This window comes from Heliangelus exortis, chromosome 1 (genome assembly GCF_036169615.1).
Source record: "Heliangelus exortis chromosome 1, bHelExo1.hap1, whole genome shotgun sequence".
NCBI classification, from domain to species: Eukaryota; Metazoa; Chordata; class Aves; order Apodiformes; family Trochilidae; genus Heliangelus; species Heliangelus exortis.
This window is the reverse complement of record NC_092422.1, coordinates 19,049,307-19,069,146: the sequence shown is the minus strand read 5'-3', so window position 1 is coordinate 19,069,146 and position 19,840 is coordinate 19,049,307. Positions and strand designations below refer to the sequence as shown.

The following is a 19,840-nucleotide window of genomic DNA, read 5'->3' as shown; positions in this document are numbered from 1 at the left end:
AAATACCAATGCCAGTGCAAAATAGATAGTATGAAGATAGATTTTATGGCCTTTTTATATTTTTAGGTCTGTTGCAAAATGTGTTTTAGTGGAACTAAAAATCACCTTCTAACCACTGATTAATATTGTTAGCATGGTGCTCAGCAGTGTCACCTAAAATCTGGTAGTCCTGGGATGTGTCTTCTTTTCACATCCTCTTTCAAAGACCTGTGTAAACACACAGAACTGTGGTTTGTACATGGGAATGGTTATGGGTATAAAGTTTGTTCAAGTTTATTTTCAGGGATAGTTTTGTTTTATTTTTGTTAACCTGCTGTCCAGGTGGCCTGGCTTATAGATTTCTTCCCATGCTTTCCATGTGCCAGAATCGAGGGAAAGCTTATTACCATGTTGTTCTTCAGGCAGCCCATTCCATTTGCCCTTGTTTCCCCTCTACCTGTCTGCTAGGCATTTGCTCCAGCTCCCTGACCACAAACTACTTAACTACAAATTTTACTTTAGAGAAGGTCCACTGTGGAGCAGTCAGCTCCATCTTGTAAGGAACATTGAAGGGCAACCGCAAATGGGTCCTAATAAGGCTGGGAGATAGAAAAGAGAGGATCAAAGGTGGGCTGAAGCAAGATGCCAAAGGATCCAGGAAATCTGGCAGGAGGTCCTGCAAGTTGTGGCTTCTTCATCCCCCTCCTTATTACCCTCAGCTTGTTTTTTTTTTTTTAAATATTAGATTGTCACATTTATAATATGTTTATAATTTGAAAATGCTGTCAAAGGATTTATCAAGATTCTGTATGCTATATAGTCCTTTAGAAACCATCACATCTTTGGTGTATGTGTTCATAGAATGATAGAATCATAGAATTGGCTGGGTTGGAAGGGACCTCAGAGATCATCAAGTCCAACCCTTGATCCACTGCCACTGCAGTTCCCAGCCCATGGCACTGAGTGCCACATCCAGTCTCTTTTTAAATATCTCCAGGGATGGAGAATCCACCACTTCCCGGGGCAGCCCATTCCAATGCTTGATCACCCTCTCAGTAAAGAAATTCTTTCTAATGTCCAACCTGAACCTCCCCCGGCACAACTTGAGACCGTGCCCTCTTGTCTTGCTGAGGGTTGCCTGGGAAAAGAGACCAACCCCCACCTGGCTACACCCTCCTTTCAGGGAGTTGTAGAGAGTGATGAGGTCTCCTCTGAGCCTCCTCTTCTCCAGGCTGAACAGCCCCAGCTCCCTCAGCCTCTCCTCGTAGGATCTGTGCTCGAGTCCCTTCACCAGCCCAGTTGCATCCAGCTCCTCTCTAATGTTGAAATCTAATAAATATTTAAAGAGGTCAAAATGTTCATGTACTCAAATTCACATTAAAGAATTTTTTCACAGGTAGAGGGGGTAGTGTTTTTTTTAGATCATATAGAACATCCATTCTCCATGCATGGAGAATGCCGCCAAACAGCCTTTTCTCCAGAAAAATTTAGCATTGTGTGTTTATAATTCCTGAAGCAGTTTGTTTATCCCATTGGGGATGCATTGCAGTATCTCTAGGAGTGTCACTGGGCTCAGATCTCTAGCCAAATTATTTGCTTCATCCCTTGCATAGAAGATTTTTGAGGCTCCCTACTGTCAGTTTTCCTATGAAATGTGCCTACCACAGAATGGCCTGAAAGGATCTCTTTGGCTTAAAATATCTGGATCCATCAAACTCCTCAAAAAATATCTTCTGCTGCACAGCAGTGAGTATCTTCTTCTTACGTCTTTCCTGTACTTCCATGGGACAGGAAATCTTCATATTAAGCAAAAAAACCAAACAACAATCTCTTTTTTTTCAGCGGTGGCATCCTTTGAGCCCTGGCACAGTCTTCCATCCATACTGATTTCTTGTTTCCTGTTGAAGTGCCAGATAATCTGCCTTTCTAGCTTTATCTTGAAAAGTCTTTTTATTGGTGCTGCTTTCCTCATCTCCAGACACTTTAGGGATTTAGTCATGTCTGTGTTCTGCTTCTGCACAGGAATTGCATTGCTATGAACCAGCTCTTGCCTCTGGGGTAGAGCACCCTCCTTGTGCAGTCTGGTCTCAGGTGAAGCTTGTGCTGCAGCAATTTATTGCTCAGACTGTGAGAGGAAGGAAGCATCTGCCTAAGTACTACACTGTCCAAGAGCTCTTGCAGAAGCTTGGGGGCATCAAGAGCTCCATGTGCAGCTTCTTATGATCACTGTCTGGGTGGTACCTTGTTCCTCCTGGTGTGATATGTTCTTATGGCTGCATGCACATGTCGTGGAATTTGCTTTATTCACTCACATAACTTTAAGTCTGTTTATTAAATCTATTTTTAAATACTCTTTTTAAACAGACAATCCCTGAAAGGATTTACGGAAAGGTCATAATTTTTTTTTTAAAAATCAGACAATTTAGTACTGCCAGTGTTCTCAGTGACCTTAATATGGATTTGTCATAGCTCATGATGGTGGTAATTGGCTCAAAAATCGTGTTTCTCTCCTTTACTGAAACCAGAAGATTTACTCAACCATACCTATTTCAACTCTTTCCTCTACACATTGTCTATCTCCTGTTCTTCTGTTTGTCTTTTTACATTTTTTTTCAGTTTGTCAAATGCCAATGCAATGTGCCAAAAATGAACATGTATTTTATATCTTCAGGTATTTTATGCTGCCTTGGACCAAATCTACCATGGGAAACATCCTCTAGAAAAATCAACCACTGAAATTTTAAAGGAAACACAGGAGAAAATTTATGGATTGCCATATGTACCTAATACAGTGAGTAGAAACATACTGGCTTTATAAGCTACATCTTTTCTTTGATAGCATATTAGTACCCCTACCTCGCCCTGCCCCTTGCCCTGCATGCTCTCATGCTTACTTTTATATTGTTATGTTGAAAGAGTTTTCTTTCTTTTAGCTGCTTTATCCAGAGAGAGTAAGGTGCTGGAAATTTTCAGCTAAAAGTAAAAATATAATGAGTGTACCTGGTTTTGCACAGGTGTAGTCTTGCATGCTGAACTTAATTACATTTTCTTTTATTTTTTTATTAAGGCAGACACTGGAAACAATATATTAGAGAATTTGTTCTAGCTTTGCAAAGGACTGTTTGTAAAAGGCTACAAAACACTGTGCTTGTTGGTGTTTGTATACTGCTAGTGTCAGCATGTGAGGACAAGTCAGTGTGAAATAGGACTTGGGAGTGACTTTTTCTCACTGTACTGCTGTAACCTTCAGCATGTCACTTATTTATCCTGTCATGTGGTAGCTGAAAGTGTTAAAGCCTTGAGTTCTACTGAACTACATAATTTTGGTCTACATCATGACTAATTATGCACGTGTTCTGTACTTTGTGTGACATGAAAAGGTGCAGTCTGCATAGGTGAAAATCATCCTGGGCTATCTGGAGCTGAATTCCCAGCCACAACATGGCCCAAATCACTGAAGTGTTTGACGCTTTAGTCAGAATACTGAGCTCCTTTGTTTGTTTTCTGCTTCTCAGGAAATGTGTTTTTCTCCTTAGCAAAAATGTGACTTTAGTTCTCTGAGAAGGGTGTTAAGAGATCCTTGCTTCAGCCTTTTCCTCACTGAAACTGTACTGCCTCTGCTGGCCTGGTGAAGTCAGCCAAATAGAAGCAAGATATCTTCAGAATACAATGTCTGACTTAGTATTTTTCAAAGTGTTGTTTTACACTGCTCCTCTGTAGGTGTTATCACAGAATCACAGAATGTCAGGGCTTGAAAGGTACCTTTGAAGATCATTGGGTCCAGTCCACCTGCCAGAGCAGGACCAAAACAAGGGCAGGTCACTCAGAAGTGCATCCAAATGGGTCTTGAATGTGTCCAGAGAAGGAGATTCTACAGCCTCTCCGGGGTGCCTGTTCCAGGGCTCTGTAACACTTACAATAAAGAAATTCTTCTTCATGTTGAGGTGGAACTTCCTGTGCTCTGTCTTGAATACATTGCCCCTTATCCTATCACAGGGCACAAGTGAGAAGAGGTTGTCCCTTCCTGCTTGATGCCCAACCCTCATATATTTATTCACATTAATTAGATCCCCTCTCAGTCTGTTTCTCTCCAGACTAAAAAGCCCCAGGTCTCTCAGCCTTTCTTCATAAGGCAGGTGTTCTAGTCCCTTCATCATCCTCGTAGTCCTCTGTTGTACTCTCTCAAGTAAATTTCTGTTCCTCTTGAATTGAGGAGCCCAGAGTGGGATGCCATGCTCTAGGTGAGGTCTCACTAGGTCAGAGTAGACGGGGAGGAGAACCTCCCTCCATCTGCTGGACACACTCTTCTTGATGCACCCCAGGATACCATTGGTCTCTTGGCCACAAGGGCACATCGCTGTCCCACGGATAACTTCTTGTCCACCATGACTCCAAGGTCCTTCTCCATGGGGCTGCTCTCTAGCAGATTGTTTCCTAACCTGTACTGGTGCATTTTGTTGTTCCTTCCCAGGTGCAGGACTCTGCACTTGTTCTTGCTGAACCTCAGTAGGTTCCTCTTGGCCCAGCTCTCCAGCAGTGAACAAAAGTTTCCTGCTTTGAAAGTTAGGCTGCATTTTTTGTTCCATTAAAATATTTTTTTGTCAAGCTATTACCTTTAAAAGAGCATAGCATCTGGTTGTAAGCAGAGCCTCAGTATGAAAAGGGACATCAAGTTTTGGGCTGGAACTTTGTTCAAGCTAAATGTACTGTGAGCTTTTGAATTGTCAGATAGTAGATGTTCTTTACATTTTTTAATGTAGAATTAGTAAGTCTAGTAAAAAATTGTAATAAAATTTAAATTTCAATAAAACTACATTAAAAGAATGTTACTGCTCTGTAATTAATGTCTGTAATTTGCCTTGCTGTCCTTTGCTGCTCTTTCTTCCAAGGTTTTCAGTTTAGATAAAAAACCCACAATGTTTTCAAAGTAAAAGGTTTTTTTATTTAAGTGAGGAGAGTACATTCCTTCCTCTCATTTCACTTCTGAGCTAGACATTGAAATATAGTAAGAGAGACCAGCTTTCATTTTTGTCTGTCATTTGGCTAGGTACATACATGGCTGGCAGGAAAAACAAGGTATTTTGATTATTTCAATTTTATCTACTCTCAGTATGTTTAGATTCAATTATGAATTGCTAAGTCAGGCTGTATGCCTTAATTTAGTGTTGTTGGGTAAAAGTAATTCTTCCTTGGTGAAGATCTTAATGCATTAATATGATTTTCTGTGGTAGCATGGTAGCCAGGGCTGCACAAACATCCATTATTATCTCCTCCTGATAAATCTTAACTCTCTCTCAGTGTTCTTGACAAGCAAGTAAACTTAGTAAATATGCTCTGAATGTACTTGGGCTTTTGTGCAGGCTCATTTTCTGAAGTAATGGCCCAGCAGGTATCTTAGCAGATGAATTTCTTTCATCCCAAGGTACAGCTCAGATAACAGGACAATTTGTATGCATCTTTTTGTTATGATATGTCCAAAATGAGGCACATAAACTACACCTAATAAGTAAATGGTGCTGTACCTATGCAGTGCTGTGTATTTTAAGGTAAACTGAAGCATCATCCTCTGCAAATATCAAGTCTTATGTGCCAACATTAGGAGGGAAGAAAAGGCTTTCAAAGTCTGTATTTGCCATTCAGCTGTTTTGCAGGCATTGGGACAGTTTGCTCTGCATGCAGTAGTGTTTGCATTGGCTGTGTTGACACAGGCAGTCACAGCAGCTGGTGCCACATGCAAGGCAAAAAGGAAGGATAAAGCAGGCTGTAGACAGATGGAAGCACAGGAGCAGCACTCCAAAAGACCTTGTTTTCCTGAAGAATGCAAATCTTAATTTTTGGCTGGCCATTGCTTATCTGTTGAAAAGCACAGAGGGTTTACTGCTGGCTCATAGAGGATAGAATTCCAGTGGGATTTCTGTAATCTATTACTGAATCCAGAAGCTGACTGTTGCTAGGCAGGAGACAGGGAAATGCATCTGCTTGCCTGTTTTTGTAGTGTCTGGTGGTTTTGTTGCCAGAGAAGGTCTGTGTTCTGAATTTGGAAGATGAATAGAAATTTTGCACAGGCTGGATTCTTCAGTCCTTCTGAAGCCTTTAAAAAACAATCAGTCTTCCTTTAGACTCTTCTAAGAAAGCAAAATAAACCAAATAATAATGACTACACATTTTCCTTCTATTTCTTCCTGGATGTACGTGGTGTTGAAATCTGTGTGCACTGGGGAATTCAGTACTTACTCTACTCCCGCTCAAAACTTTTCTTCAAATGATTGCTTCTTTTGCATCTCTTGTGAAGCAAAGAGAGGCTTGCCTTGCAATTGAAAACAGTCTGCTTTTAGAGTATCTCTCCTAGTATTCTCTACCTTTGTCTCCAGGATGCCCAGAGAGATTTTTTAAAAAGGGATCAGGTGACGCTTTGATCAACCTGATACGTGATCAAAGTTTCTCCCCGTGATCTCTTGCTTAGTCCCCTGTCTGTCCCCCAAGTACAGACTTGAAAACTACTTTCTTTTAAGACAGTCATCAGAACTTCCCAATACACCATTTTTAGTTCTGCACCAAGCATAATAATTCCAATCTCCTGCTGTGGGTTTTGGTTCAGTATGGCAACAAAAAATGAGACTGAGGGTAATCAGGCTCTGCATTGATAGTGGAGATTGCAGTTTCCTGCAATTACAGCAAAGAGCTCCCAATAATGAAGTGGTTTTACAGTAAGCACCAGCTGTCCAAATTATCATGCCTGAGTTTGCTTCGGGAAAATAGTATAGGTTTGAATTATTGATACTTTTTTCCAAAAAAATGTTATTAACTTAAATATTAACTTTCTGTCCATCTTAGTAACTTTCCTTCCTTCTATCCTGGAAATTTGTTGGGAGATGCTGATTTGACGTGTGGTTTTGAGAAAAAGTGATTTTGATTTTGAAGAGTGAGGCACAGTGAATGTGGGTTCTTTTTCAGATTGCTGCCAAATAGTACATTTCGCATTTTTTAAAATTACATGGTCTTCCATTAAGCTGTTCTTCTAGAAAAAAAATTAATTTCTTTTGTGGTACTTGAATACAAAATGTAATGTAGGAATTAATGCACATACATCACTATAATTACAATTCATAAGAGGAAACGTTGCTATGCAGGGAGCCTTTTGGTATTTTTGGAACACTAAATAATTTGCTATGTATCTTTTTGCTCTAGCCTGTTAAGTACATATTAGTTCAGAAGGACCACCTCTACTGGTGCTGTAAAATTTACATCAGGTTATAGATTTCATTATGCTCATATACTTTTGTTCAGAGTGCAGGTTTCTTTGGCAGCATGAGAACTTCTTCATGGTCTATGGTTGGTAGTGTTGGGAGAGACCAAAACACCTGTGAGACCAAATACATTAGCCAGCCAAGTTTGCCAAGGGAAAACAAGGCAGGTATTGTTATAGATACCCTAGAGGGAAGAAGTGTATGAAAAAAAGGTGTATCACCAAAGTGGTTGTTAGTCTTTCTTCTTCCTGCAGGTGGGGGGACTCTGCCCAGACAGGGATCCTGACCTTGAAAGGCTCCACCTAGATCCTTGTCTTAACTTGCTGGGATTTGTCTGTCGTGTTCCTGACAAAGGAAATCTCTGGATGAGATGCAACCTAACATTTGGAGTACTTGCTCAGGAAGGCTGTCAGGCACTACAGGAAGACATGGCTTGCCATGGATGCTGAGAACACAAGGTTTTTGTTACCAGGATGCTTATAAAGGCATTTGGGAGGGTGGTCAGCTGAAGAGGAACTACTGTCACTAAATGGAGAGAACTAGCTTGTCTGTAAAGGGGAAGTAGTTTCTGCATCACACATTGTCACCATGTGACCATGTCCCCTTTTCATTTTGTTGAAGAACACCTGAGAGCATAAAAGCAACTGTATGACTCTTTTTTCCTTCTTAGGGGCCTTTACTTAAGAGTTTGAAGTTGGCCTGACCTCATGCTTAGTTGTGATAGGTAAGCCAAGGGGCCAAAAATGGAGACAGTGTTGTTTCTAAAGTTCTCTATCAGTCTTGTACTGATCATGGTCACTCTTGCTGTTGTGGTGCCACAGTGAAGAAGAGAATACATTTTTTTACCATGCCTATTCCTCAGCCTCCTTTGAGGGTTGGCTGGCACTTTGAAGTATCTTTTTATTTATTAAATCTGCTGTCCATGTCATTGTGGCATCTGTTGTCTCAGGATTTCTTGTTGGGTCTTTGGAGTAACTAATGATGTGTAGTTATACCTGTGATCCTGTGTAACATTTCCTGTGAATGTCAGTAACACCATATAAAGAAAATAAATAGACTGGGCAAGAGATGAGGCAGCTGTCTTTAGATAAATAAGCGATAACCTCTGAAGGTAAAAGTGGTTTTAAATTCTGAAAACTTGATTGAAGTGGTGAACATGAATCTTGAAGTTATTGGTAAGGAATGCTAAGTAGTGGCTGCCTATTAAATTTAAACTGTGATTTCACTTCACACTTATTTTAACCAAATCTTTCCAAATTTGTCTTAGATTTATTAAGTTAAACTGATTTCATCTTAGAGCTTAAGCAGAACTGGAAGTTAGATTAAAGAAAATGAAAGAAAGCAGCAAAAAGGTAGAATTGTTGCTGTAGGCAAAGAGTTATTAAATGACCTCTGCTGGGTTCAGGTTGAGAGAGCAAAAATTATGGGGCTAATAAAATCAGATGCTGAAAAGAACTAACTTGGGGAAAAAGTCTGTACATTTTAATGTCTGAGAAGAAGATGCTATTAGAAAAGTAGAAGCCATATAAAAGTGAAAAAAAGAGAGAAGACAGAGTAAGCTCTGGTAAGCCTAATGTAAAACTGTGGAATTTTCAAGGAGTTTAAAAAACAAAAAGCTTTTTTTAAAAATTGCTGAAACTAGAAAATTAGCTAAGTATGATGACTCAAAGAGACTGAAAGAATGACACAAACTGTAGTGTTCAAAGAAGACTTGGAAATAAGGAACCGAGCCCTTTAAAGACCTAACTAAGATAATTAAAATAAAGATCGTTATATGACTGGAGACCATTGCTTAAAGAATACTAAAATAACTCAGAAGAATAAAGGCTAGAAATGCTAAGCTGTAAAATGCAATTAGTGATGGTAAATAAACTTCCATAATTGCTGAAGAGAGAAGAGGAGAGTGGGAGAGAGAAGAATCACAGAATTGTCGTGGTTGGAAAGGACCTCAGAGGTCACAGAGTCCAACCATACACACACAACAAGCAAAAAACCAAAACCCCTACAATCTCAGCCACTAGAGCAAGTCCTGAAGTGCCACAGCTACACGTTCCTTAAATACCTTCAGGGATGGTGACTCAACCACCTCTCTTGGCAGGCTGTGCCAGTGCCTGACCACTTTCAGTAAAGAAATTGTTCCTAATATCTAATCTAAACCTCCCCTGCTGCAACTTCAGACCATTTCCTTTGTTCTTGTCATTATTCACTTGAGAGAAGAGGCCAGCACCTACCATCCTACAACCTCCTTTCAGGTAGTTGTAGAGGGCAATAAGGTCTCCTCAGCCTCCTGTTCTCCAAACTAAACATGCCCAGTTCCCTCTGCTGCTTCTTGTAGGACTTGTTCTCTGGGCCCATCCCCAGCTTGATATCTCCCCTTTGGACAAGTTCCAGCACCTCAGTGTCCTTTTGTGAGGGGCCCAGAACTGAGCACAGTATTCCAGGTGCAGCCTCACCAGTGCTAAGTACAGAGGCACAATTACTTCCCTTCTCCTGCTGGCCACACTAATCCTGGCACACAGAAACACTCCATGTCTCTGCCTCAGCATTGTATTTTTGGGTTTTTTTTTTAATGAAATAGTTTTGATTAGGTAAGTAATGCCTCAGTTTTTTGAGAGGGATAGAAATACAACTGAGATTAAGGAATAGAAATTTAGAGTACAATTAGATGAGGTGTAGCCAGGTTGTTGGAATATTTAAGTTTGTTAAAGCAGTCAATTGATCTGTGAAAGCAGTCACTGACTCACAAACTCATGAAAAAGTGGTAGTGCTATTATAATAGCTACTTTTATGAAGAGAGGAGAGCTTGGGAACTGTAGACTAATAATTTGGACTGTGTCACTCAATAAGCAGTATAACCAATTATTAAGCATCTCATTTGTACCTTGAGAACAATCAGGTGAGCAAAATATGGTTTTGTTTAGAATAATGAGAGATTGAAAAAGTTTACCTTTTTTCTTAAGAAATTGGTTGACTTTGGGAATAGGAAGAAAGTGGTCAATAGCATAAATCTAGAACTAGCAAGCTTTCTGACACTTGGAAATAGTAATTCTATAAGCAATCTGTGGAGCTATGGCTGAGGCAACATGTAGAAAACATACTGAAAGGGCAGGTGAAATCTTAGTTTCAATCTGGGACATTGGAAGGCACCAGGGTTATGTGCAGGAATTACTGCACTTCGGTGTTTTTGGTAATGATTTGGATGAGAATTGGTTTAAAATATTTATAGAATATCCTTCAGTTGACAAAGACTGCAGAAATCACGAATGGTAGAATTCAAATGATACAGATAATTTGGAGGGCTTGTTCAAAATGTCAGGAATTTTGTCCTTTCAAAAATAATCCAAAGTAGTTTGAATTAGAAAAGAAATTAAATCCATAAGTATTTAAAGAACAAAAGCCCAAAGAGCACGCTTTTATTTGTGGGTTGCTGTTAAAGAAAATCATACCTGTTTTTTTTCTATACATTTTAGTACTTGATGTTGGGAATGTAGCAGTGAGTAGGCAGTGCTGTGTCCTACAGTATGTATCTACACCTTAAAGAGATGTAGAAAAACTGGAAGAAATACAGAGGAGTGGTTTTGGGAAGGTCGTAGGATTGGAAACATGACCTATGAAGAAAGTTTAGGAAATCAAGCTTATGGGGCTAGCAAAGAGAAAATTATGTGGGCACACGTGAGTGTGTATGGTCTGGTGTTTGAAACCTTTTATGAAAAAATATAATTGGAAATGAGTGTGATTATTTGTTTCTTATGAGTAAGCAGATAGTAGGATGGAAAAATTTGCTTTTATTTACTGTAAATATAATTATGGTTAGTACATAATCTTTTAAACTTTTGTCAGTATTTTCCTTTATGGGAGGGGGAAGGAGATAGCCAGTAGATCTAGGATCTCCCTTATATGGAGTTTTAAAAAAGCCTCAGTTGTAGGTCACAGAAGCAGATTTCATAGTAGAGAGCCTTCATAGTAGATTGCATTTCCACTTTTTCTTTCTCTTCAATTACTTGAAGAGGCACTGGTGTTGCTCATATTCCACTTTTTGGAGTGTTTTGAAGAGAGATGAAGTCATATGTCATTACTCAACCTCTTGAAGTTTGTGTAACCCCTTCAAAGTAATTTTTTACCTTACCATGTTGGAAACCAAAGTTGTTTACACAAAGTGCAAATCCGTGGATTAGCTTTCATATGAACCTCCTTAAAAGTATACTATAAAATCAAGTTGAAGAGTCTGGGTCTGAGGAAAAGATTAATAAAGGAGTGCATAGTGAACTCAAGGGAAGTGATAGTTCTATAAATAATTAATAGCTAAAAGCCATTTCAGAAAGATTGGTGCCCTGCTGAGGTCAGTATTATAGTAGAAGTTGGGACTTTCAAAAGCTCTTAAAGTCACCCTTCAAGGTTTGTTTAGGTTTCTGTCTTTCTGGAGTTGAAGTCATTGAATGATAAAGAAAATGCTGATAGCAAATATTGTCAAGATTTGTTTTCCAGTGGTAATATGACACTATTCTCAGGGCAGCTATCTACAGCAGCAGAGTGTTTACACATATCATGAGATATGAAGCACTTTTAAGGAAATTCTTTTTGCAAGTGTTAGCCTCATGAAACTCAAACATACTTTAGTGATAGTATTTACATCTAGCAGAGCATTTTAAGGAACAGTGCAGGAAGTAGTTGCATACATCTCTTGGTAACATTTTTAAACAGATGTGTGTGTGCTTTAGATATATATTTATATATATATAAAGATGCAGATTGCTTTGTTTAGTTTTACATATTTCTGTTCTTAAATCCTATGGTTCCTTTTTTTCCCTCAGGATTGTAGTTCTGAAGCTATATTTGATAGTGGTGTATGTAACTGAATGTGTAATTGCCATAAATACAGGGTAGAGTGCCTGAAATGAGATGCTCATCAAAGGTAGTGTGAGATTGTCCTTTCTGTGGCAATCTTGCAGTCAAAACAGAAAAGAGGAAGTGTTACCATCCTTACTTAACAGGAGGTGGCATCTAGGCTAAGAGGGGAGAAAAAGTAGTTTTGTTAAGTTTATATTGCAGTTTGTAGCAGATCTGGGATAAGAATCTGGAATGGCTCTGGCAAAAGATAGTAATGATCATTACTGTAAAACAGTAGCTGTCATTTCCTAGTGTAGATACAGATCATTTACATGATTAAGTTGTACTGGCAAACAATTTTTATAGTTCTAATATGCTTAAAATATTTCTCCTTTTTTTGTAAGAGCTTTCCTTAAGCAGCATTCATGATGTTTTTTTAAAAGAAAAGGTCAGTAGTTAAAATTTGGTTTAATTGGTAGAGTAGAATAAAAATCTTGGGCTTCACTGTGAGTCTGTACCCCAAGGAAACCATGATAATCTGATTCTAGTTATCTCAGGCTAATAAAAAAGCTTAATGTGTCATTAAAGATTATTGTGTCTGAAAAAGGGCACAATATAAAATAAAATTTCATATCTCTATGTATTTTAATCCAAGTTTTAAGGATTGTAGAACAATGCAGATCATGCTTACAGCTTTTTGATGTCAGCATTCTTTGTTAGCTCCCATGTTCCTTTTCCCTCGCTCCCTTTTTGAGGAGGAGAGAAGAGGGTGAGGAGTAAATAGTTTTAAATTACTTTCCTGTAGCAGCTCAAATGCATTAATTGTTTATAAATAAGAATGAAATATTTTTCATTTAGGTAATTAGAAGACCATATGGTACATATCTAGAGTCACCTAAGTGGTTAATTGCATGTTAAATTCCTTTCCTCTTCCCTAGTGTAAACAAATGCAAAAATATTTACATTCCCTGCCTTGCTAGATTTATTTATCGTTTTATAATAAAAACACTGAAGTGTTATAAATTGAAATCTTAATCTCTTGCTTGACTCGCTTTGTAAAATGCCAGTGATGTGTTTGGGTTGGTTTACTTTGTGTGCTTTCCCACTCCTAACACAGAAATGCACAACAGTGAACCACTGACGAGTATTAAGCAAGTTAGGGGCACCGCACAAGATGTGAGTTCTTAAAATCAACTTTCTGTTATTCTAAACAAGATTAGAAACTGCAGGAAAGGAAGTGGTTTTAAAGATCTTTATTGGATTTTTATTATTGTGAAACTGTGGAATGGTGATGATGTAATTCTATAAAATTTAGAGGGGCTCAGGCCAAAAATAAAGTTGACTGAGCCAGCTGCTGCATACCTATGGGGAGCTGTTTCTGCCAGTCAGTGAGTGGTCTGGATTTTCCCCAGAGGTAGCCACTGGCACAAATAGTTTGTCATCTCTGTGCTCCAAAACTCATTAAATTGTTTCTTCAAGTGAGAATGAATGAGGATGTCATCAAAGCATGCTGTAAACTTATGTAACAAACTAATGTAATAAGGAAAAGAAATTTGAGATTTGTTTCAGAATTAAAGAGAGAAATTTTTAAGCTGCAAGAGTCCGATTAGCACACTAATTCTGGGAGTCACTGTTTTGAATGAACGAGGCTGAAATTTTCTGTACATGATGTTATTGTAGCTCTGTGCTGTGAAACCTCTTGAGTATCTTTCTTTAGTGTCAAGTGAAGGGATCTTAAGTTTCCATCTGAGAGAGACTTTGGGAATGAAAAGGATTAAAACATAGCGGAGATGAAGGAAAAAAATGAGACCAGATCTGATTGTCAGATAATAACAGTTCTTCTTTTGCTAAAGCACTTTTTCCCACTGGTGTTTTAAAACAGTGCATGGACAACTGAATTCCCATCTGAATGGGAAACTTACGAAGCTAAATGTGGAGCATCCCTCTGATCTGCACCCCACAGACAATTCACAATTTTTCTCTGCTGAAAGTGTCCTCAGAGCCCTTCACCTGTAATCTGCAGCTCTTTACGTCCCATCTCCAGCTGTACAAGAGCTGACACAGTGTCAAGAAAATGCCTGTGCTAATTTTTGGTGTGTTTGCAGCAGTGTGGTCCTGGAGTTCCACTTGCCATGGTAAACCTTGGTCTCAGCACAGGCAAATAATACCCTGTACTGATTTCTATGCTAATTGCAATTCTCTCCTGGCTCCCAACTTACCAGAAGCCTGCAGCTTCTGTACAACTCTCAGGAGTTTTCCACACGTGCTGATAGCTAAATTCAAGGGCATTCAGAGCAATAGTACCAAGTTAGTGCCAGACCCAGGGGTTCTCCACCCAGTAGTCTCTGAAGGAGATAAGTTGGCAGCTCCTTTATGGGGTTTCCTGCCAGAATAAGAGTTTAATTAAGAAGGGGGAGGGCACCAAATATAATCTCCATCAAATATTGTTCCTTGTGGAAACTATTCAACAATTTGCTGTAGCACACATTTTATAATTAGAAGACTTAAGTGTTGAAAATACTTTTCTTAACTTAGTGTTAGGTCTTTTCAGATTCTCACTTGTATTTTTTTTGACTTAGGATGCAAAGTAAAATGGATTTAAATACACTTTAAAGTAGCTAAAATCACAGCAGAAACTGTGAGAAGAGCATTTTGAAAAATCAGAGCACTAGTCAAGGATGGGGTTTTTTTCCCTCCCCCAAAATGTAGTAGTTTTTTAGCACTCTGTCCTTGTAATCTGTGGAGCTCCATAGAACAAAGATTACCTACACACAAGCAAAAGCTGGGTTAGTATATATTAAGCTTCCTGTAGTTTTTTCTTTTTTTTTTTGTCTTTTTAGAATGACATCTTAATTTTCATATCCTATTATTTTTATGATAATCTTAAGAGTCTTTACAATGGGATGGAAAGCCATTGCATGTGGACTTTTGGAAATACTTCAGGTGTTGTAAGAAGAGAAGATTAATAATGTTGGTGAAAAAAATGCCTCTTTAATAACTGCAGTGGATCAGTCATGCACCTTTATTTCAGTCTGTTGTGTTGGATAAAAAGCAGGCATGAACATGACCTGTGGATGGCATATTGTAAGAACCCATGGGCTATGCTGTAGTTTATAAATGCCAGGAACGGGTTCACAGAACTTTTTGAAGTAGGTGATTGGTAGGAGTCTTCATTAAATTCCTAGCTGCTTACCAAAAATATGACATGTAATGAGGAGACAGCCCTAGTTCTACATGTCTAGCCTTCACCCTTTCCAAAAGGGAAATTGTCTTTTTTCTTGTTGTTTTAGATTTTTTTTGGTTTGGCTTTTTTGTTTAGGTTGGGGTTTTTTTTTCTTCTTTTTTGGTCTTGGTTTTTGTTTCATGTTTGTTTTTTTTAACATGCAAAAATCATTCAGCATTGGAAATAACACAAGAAATCATGTCATTTTGCATCTATAACTAATTTTATGAAAAAGTTTTATGTAAAATTATGAACTATTTAGTTTTAAATACATTTAGAGTGATGTTTTTATCTTTTATTGAGCACATAAATTTTAAAGGAGTATTAACTTACGTATTTTTGGACTTTTTGAACATTTTGTTGCCTAGATTGTAATCTCATCTGTATAAAGTAGGAAGAGTTTTTAATGCAAGCAGGTAGCTCATTGTGAATTAGGGTAGGGGATGTGGCTTAATGTTTAAGTATTTGTTTACACATAGCAAAGTTAAGTTTTGGCAAGTTAATTGCTAGGACAGTATAGAATCAGCAAATGTACTTGAGTAATGTCAGACATAGTGGGTAATGATGAAATATTGAAAGCTGGGGCTTCCTGGCCAGAAATTTTGAGTGAGGACTGAAAAAAATAGTGCCAGGGAATGACATGCTAAAGTAATTCATACTATAGAGTGGGAATATCTGTACTGGCTAAAAAAAATATTTTCAAATCAAATATAGGCTTCCAACTTCATTAGGGAATAAGAGTGTTTATAATCAGATTTCCTTGACTGCTGTTTGCAGCATGTTACAGGATGCCTTTGAGAACAGTAGTCATGTAACTTGAGCTATCTAAAAGTAGCTTCTTTTTTTATTCCCATGAAGGAAGTCTCATCTATACCTTAACTGTCTTAGGCATGCATCTTAAGATTAATTGACTCATCCTCTGTTTCTGTTTCCTGTTTTGGAGACTGTCATGTTGAAAATGAATTGTTGAATTCACAACTTCATCATACTTGAGACCTCTCCCCAACTGCAGGCAGAGAGGTGATCAGTGTCTTTCCTTGGTCTTTCTATATCCTTTCCTTTCCTCTTTTGAAAGGAAGCAGTATGAAGTTTCTTATTTAAGTCTATTAGCAAAGACAAAGTCAAACAAAATGTCTTGTATTTGAACAGAGGGAACCGTTTTAGGTGCAGACTCCGAAACAAACTTTTGGTCTTAGGTCGCTAAGAAGATGTTTTCTCCTTCCTTGCTTGTGCTAGAGAGTTTTAACAAACCAATTAAATGGAATATTTGATCATCATGCAGGTGAGCTGATTTAGGTACAGACCTTTAAGTGCATGAGCATTTGATGTAACCAATGTAATCTGAGCTGTTCAGGAAGGCACACTGTCCTAGTGAAAGCTTATATGGTGCATTAAAATAGTTTCTTTCTGATGAGAGAGGTGGAAATATTCTTCCCTGTTTCAAGCTCATAGAAATTATTTTTGTTTGTCGCAGAAAAAGCAACTTGGATTTTTCACTGAAATTATCTATTTGGAAATAATTCAAATTTCTGAGTATGTGAAACCAATTCATCAGTAAAGCTTTCCACATTCCTGAGAGAGTTGTACTTCCAAGTTGAAAATTTTAATCCTAACTTGGAAAACTAACTGTACAATAAAATAAAAGCAGACGTTTTCCTGCTCAGTCTTCTAATAATGTATGCTCTCTGATCTGTTTCAAAATGTGCTTTTAGTTTAGTGATTATGGTTATAATTAAGGGACTAGTTAGAAAAACTGCAGCTAAAAAGTATAAGCACAGCAACCACTGTACTTTTCAGAACAAACTGGAGACTCTGGATCCAAGCTGAATACTTTTACATACTTGCATTAAAATAAGATATGTTACAGTTGGTGTTTACTGTAAAGAAAAGAAAAAAAAAGTTAATAGTTCTTAAGAATTTGCATAATGCATCAAGACCCATAGGCAGACTGAAGACTGGAGACATTTTTTCATGTCCTCTGACTTTGCTGCTCCTACATTAAGGTTGCTGTGTGAGCTACTGGTACAGGCTGGATTGCTCACCCATGGCAAATTCTGTCTGTTCTGGACACCTGTCGTAGGCTGGAAATAGCTACCTTGTGAAAAGTAGCATTTAAATCACTGAATTACTGGTAACTTTGAGTACTTTACTTGTAGATGTTGCTCAGAAAAGGGAGCTAACAACTTTGTTTCTCACAAGCTGCTCACAATAATCTAGATTTTAGACCACTATGTCCTACCTTTTTTGAGGTAAAAAGACTGATTAAATGCCAGATACTTTCTTTTTCACATTTTCAGTTGATCACTGTTTTTAAACATATGTCTTTGACTTGGCTAATGGATAATTAGATGGTGATCAGAACTTTCTTGAATAAGAAACGGAGTTTACTTCGGCTGTCAGAACCAGGAAATTATTACTTAACTGTGTGAGAAAGGATCATGGTTGAAGATAAATAGCTCTTGAAAACTGCTAATACCCCTTCACTTTTCCTTTTGGCTGCCTCAGAATTCCAGCCATTGACTCTAGGATAAGAACATGCCTGACATCCCATGGATTTTAAACTTAAAACATCTGTTACTCTACTTCGTTGTTTTTCTTCTAGTTCCTCTTTAAACTCTGTTTTCCATAGTACCTACAAAAATCATGACAACAGTCATATCACCAGAATGTTAAGAGTTTTGACTTTGGACAAATAAGATATGGAATTTGGGTGACTTTCAGAACTCTCTCCCAATTTGAATTATTCTGTTACAGTCAGGAAAAAAAATATTTCTGTGAAAGTAAGGCTGATACTTACAATTTTCTCTGCTAAGAAAATGAAAGTAAATGGTCAATAGCAAACAGCATTAAAACAGGAGTCCATCATCACTGGTATGAATCATAAAGCCAATTAGCAATACATAAATGAGTAATAATATAATCAGGGATGATAATCTGCTTCATATATGCATTTTAAAATGCGCAAGCAAACCCGTAAAAAGCGAGATTGCGTGTGGATGTAATTTGTGTATCTTCAAGTTTTTTGGCATATAGGAAGACCTAGTTTTACAATTTTCCAAGTCCCCGTTATAATTTTGTTTGTGGCTGGAGTTTTTTGATGGAGCTTTACCCAATGTGACGCTGCACTTAGCCACTTGAAAGATGATAAAATGTGGTGTAACTTGTAGTAAGGTAATTGTGGTTTTCTTTCAAGATCAGTAGAACGATGCAGCTCCCACTACATATGAGTACTTTTTTTTACTGCGTAGTTTCACTACATAGCTTTACTCCTTCTTACCCTGTTTATGTATAATTTCAGTTGGGATCATCAGCATGTTGGATATACAGTATTTGGATGAAAAATGCTTCTTACAACAAAGGATATGTTCATTCTGGGATTTCTGTTGGCCGTTTTTTTTTTTTTTTTTTCTCTTAAACCATCATTAATAGTATCAGATATATTTCATCATACTTCAGAATACGCTGAACAAATTAAAAGATTTAAAAGACTATTTTTGTTCTGTTTTTCTTTTTTTTTCTCCTTACAGGCCTGGCAGCTGCGATTCAGTCATCTCGTGGGCTATGGTGCCAAATACTACTCCTACCTCATGTCTAGGGCTGTTGCCTCTATGGTGTGGAAACAATGTTTTGCTCAGGACCCATTTGATAGGTAAAAATAGAGAAAATATTAAGTAGAATTAAATGTCACGCTTCTTGCTTCTGGAAAGCATGAAACAAATGGGGCCATGTAGCTTAATGGTCTTTTAATGACAGTTGGTTTTTAGCCTTTTTCTTGATTTTGAGAAGATTACAGAATAGGAAATACCCACAGGTATGAAGTGTACTTTGAGACATGTTAATTGGTGTAAAAAATATGTGTCGATGTTTTAAAATACAGGTGTGCCAGTTGGGAGGCACCAAAATCCATATTCGTATGTAATTAGAGAGCTTGATTTTCATAGATGCCTAATTACTAGTAATTTTCTATTGACATCAAATGTAACTGTGGGTATTAAACAAGCTTCATGTCACCAACCTTAAAGCTGAGTATATCTGTCCTAGTCATTTTGGTTTGTGAAATTAAAAAGTAAATTTTGAGATCACAAATTATAAGTTTCTTATACCTTAGGTTAATGTTCAGAGCATTGAAACAGCAACTTTTCACCTTTGAACAATGAAGGCTAAAATGTTATTTTAAAGTAACTTCTATAAGTGCCAACACGTATTCATGTATATAACATATGTCTACTTCAGTTACTTATAGTGCAGTTTTAAATGTAACCTAATTAATTTGAGGACTCCACATAAATTCAAGGCAGTCATTGTTTCTACATGGAAGATTTAATTAGATTTCTGTCTCTGAGTTCAGTAGAGATCTTAGAAGTAAATCTGACTGAAAGCTGAACAAGTTTTTTGCAGATGGTTCTAACACAAGTGTTTCTTCAGGGCCATGGGTGAACGTTATCGCAGAGAGATGCTGGCACACGGCGGTGGAAAGGAGCCCATACTTATGGTTCAAGGTAAAAAAAATGAACTGTTTTATTTGGTTAGTCAAGGAAGAAATAATATAAATGTATTTCCCAAT

At 37.8% G+C, this 19,840-nt stretch overlaps 1 protein-coding gene across 1 annotated transcript in view; it reads left to right on the top strand.

Moving 5' to 3' along the window:
- MIPEP (mitochondrial intermediate peptidase) overlaps positions 1-19,840 on the top strand; it is a 69,955-nt gene that overhangs the window by 40,724 nt on the left and 9,391 nt on the right. Inside the window, exons 16-18 of the mRNA XM_071736035.1 lie at positions 2,651-2,770; positions 18,804-18,925; positions 19,702-19,775. Coding sequence (XP_071592136.1) covers positions 2,651-2,770; positions 18,804-18,925; positions 19,702-19,775 — 316 coding nt within the window. The remainder of the gene's footprint in view (positions 1-2,650; positions 2,771-18,803; positions 18,926-19,701; positions 19,776-19,840) is intronic.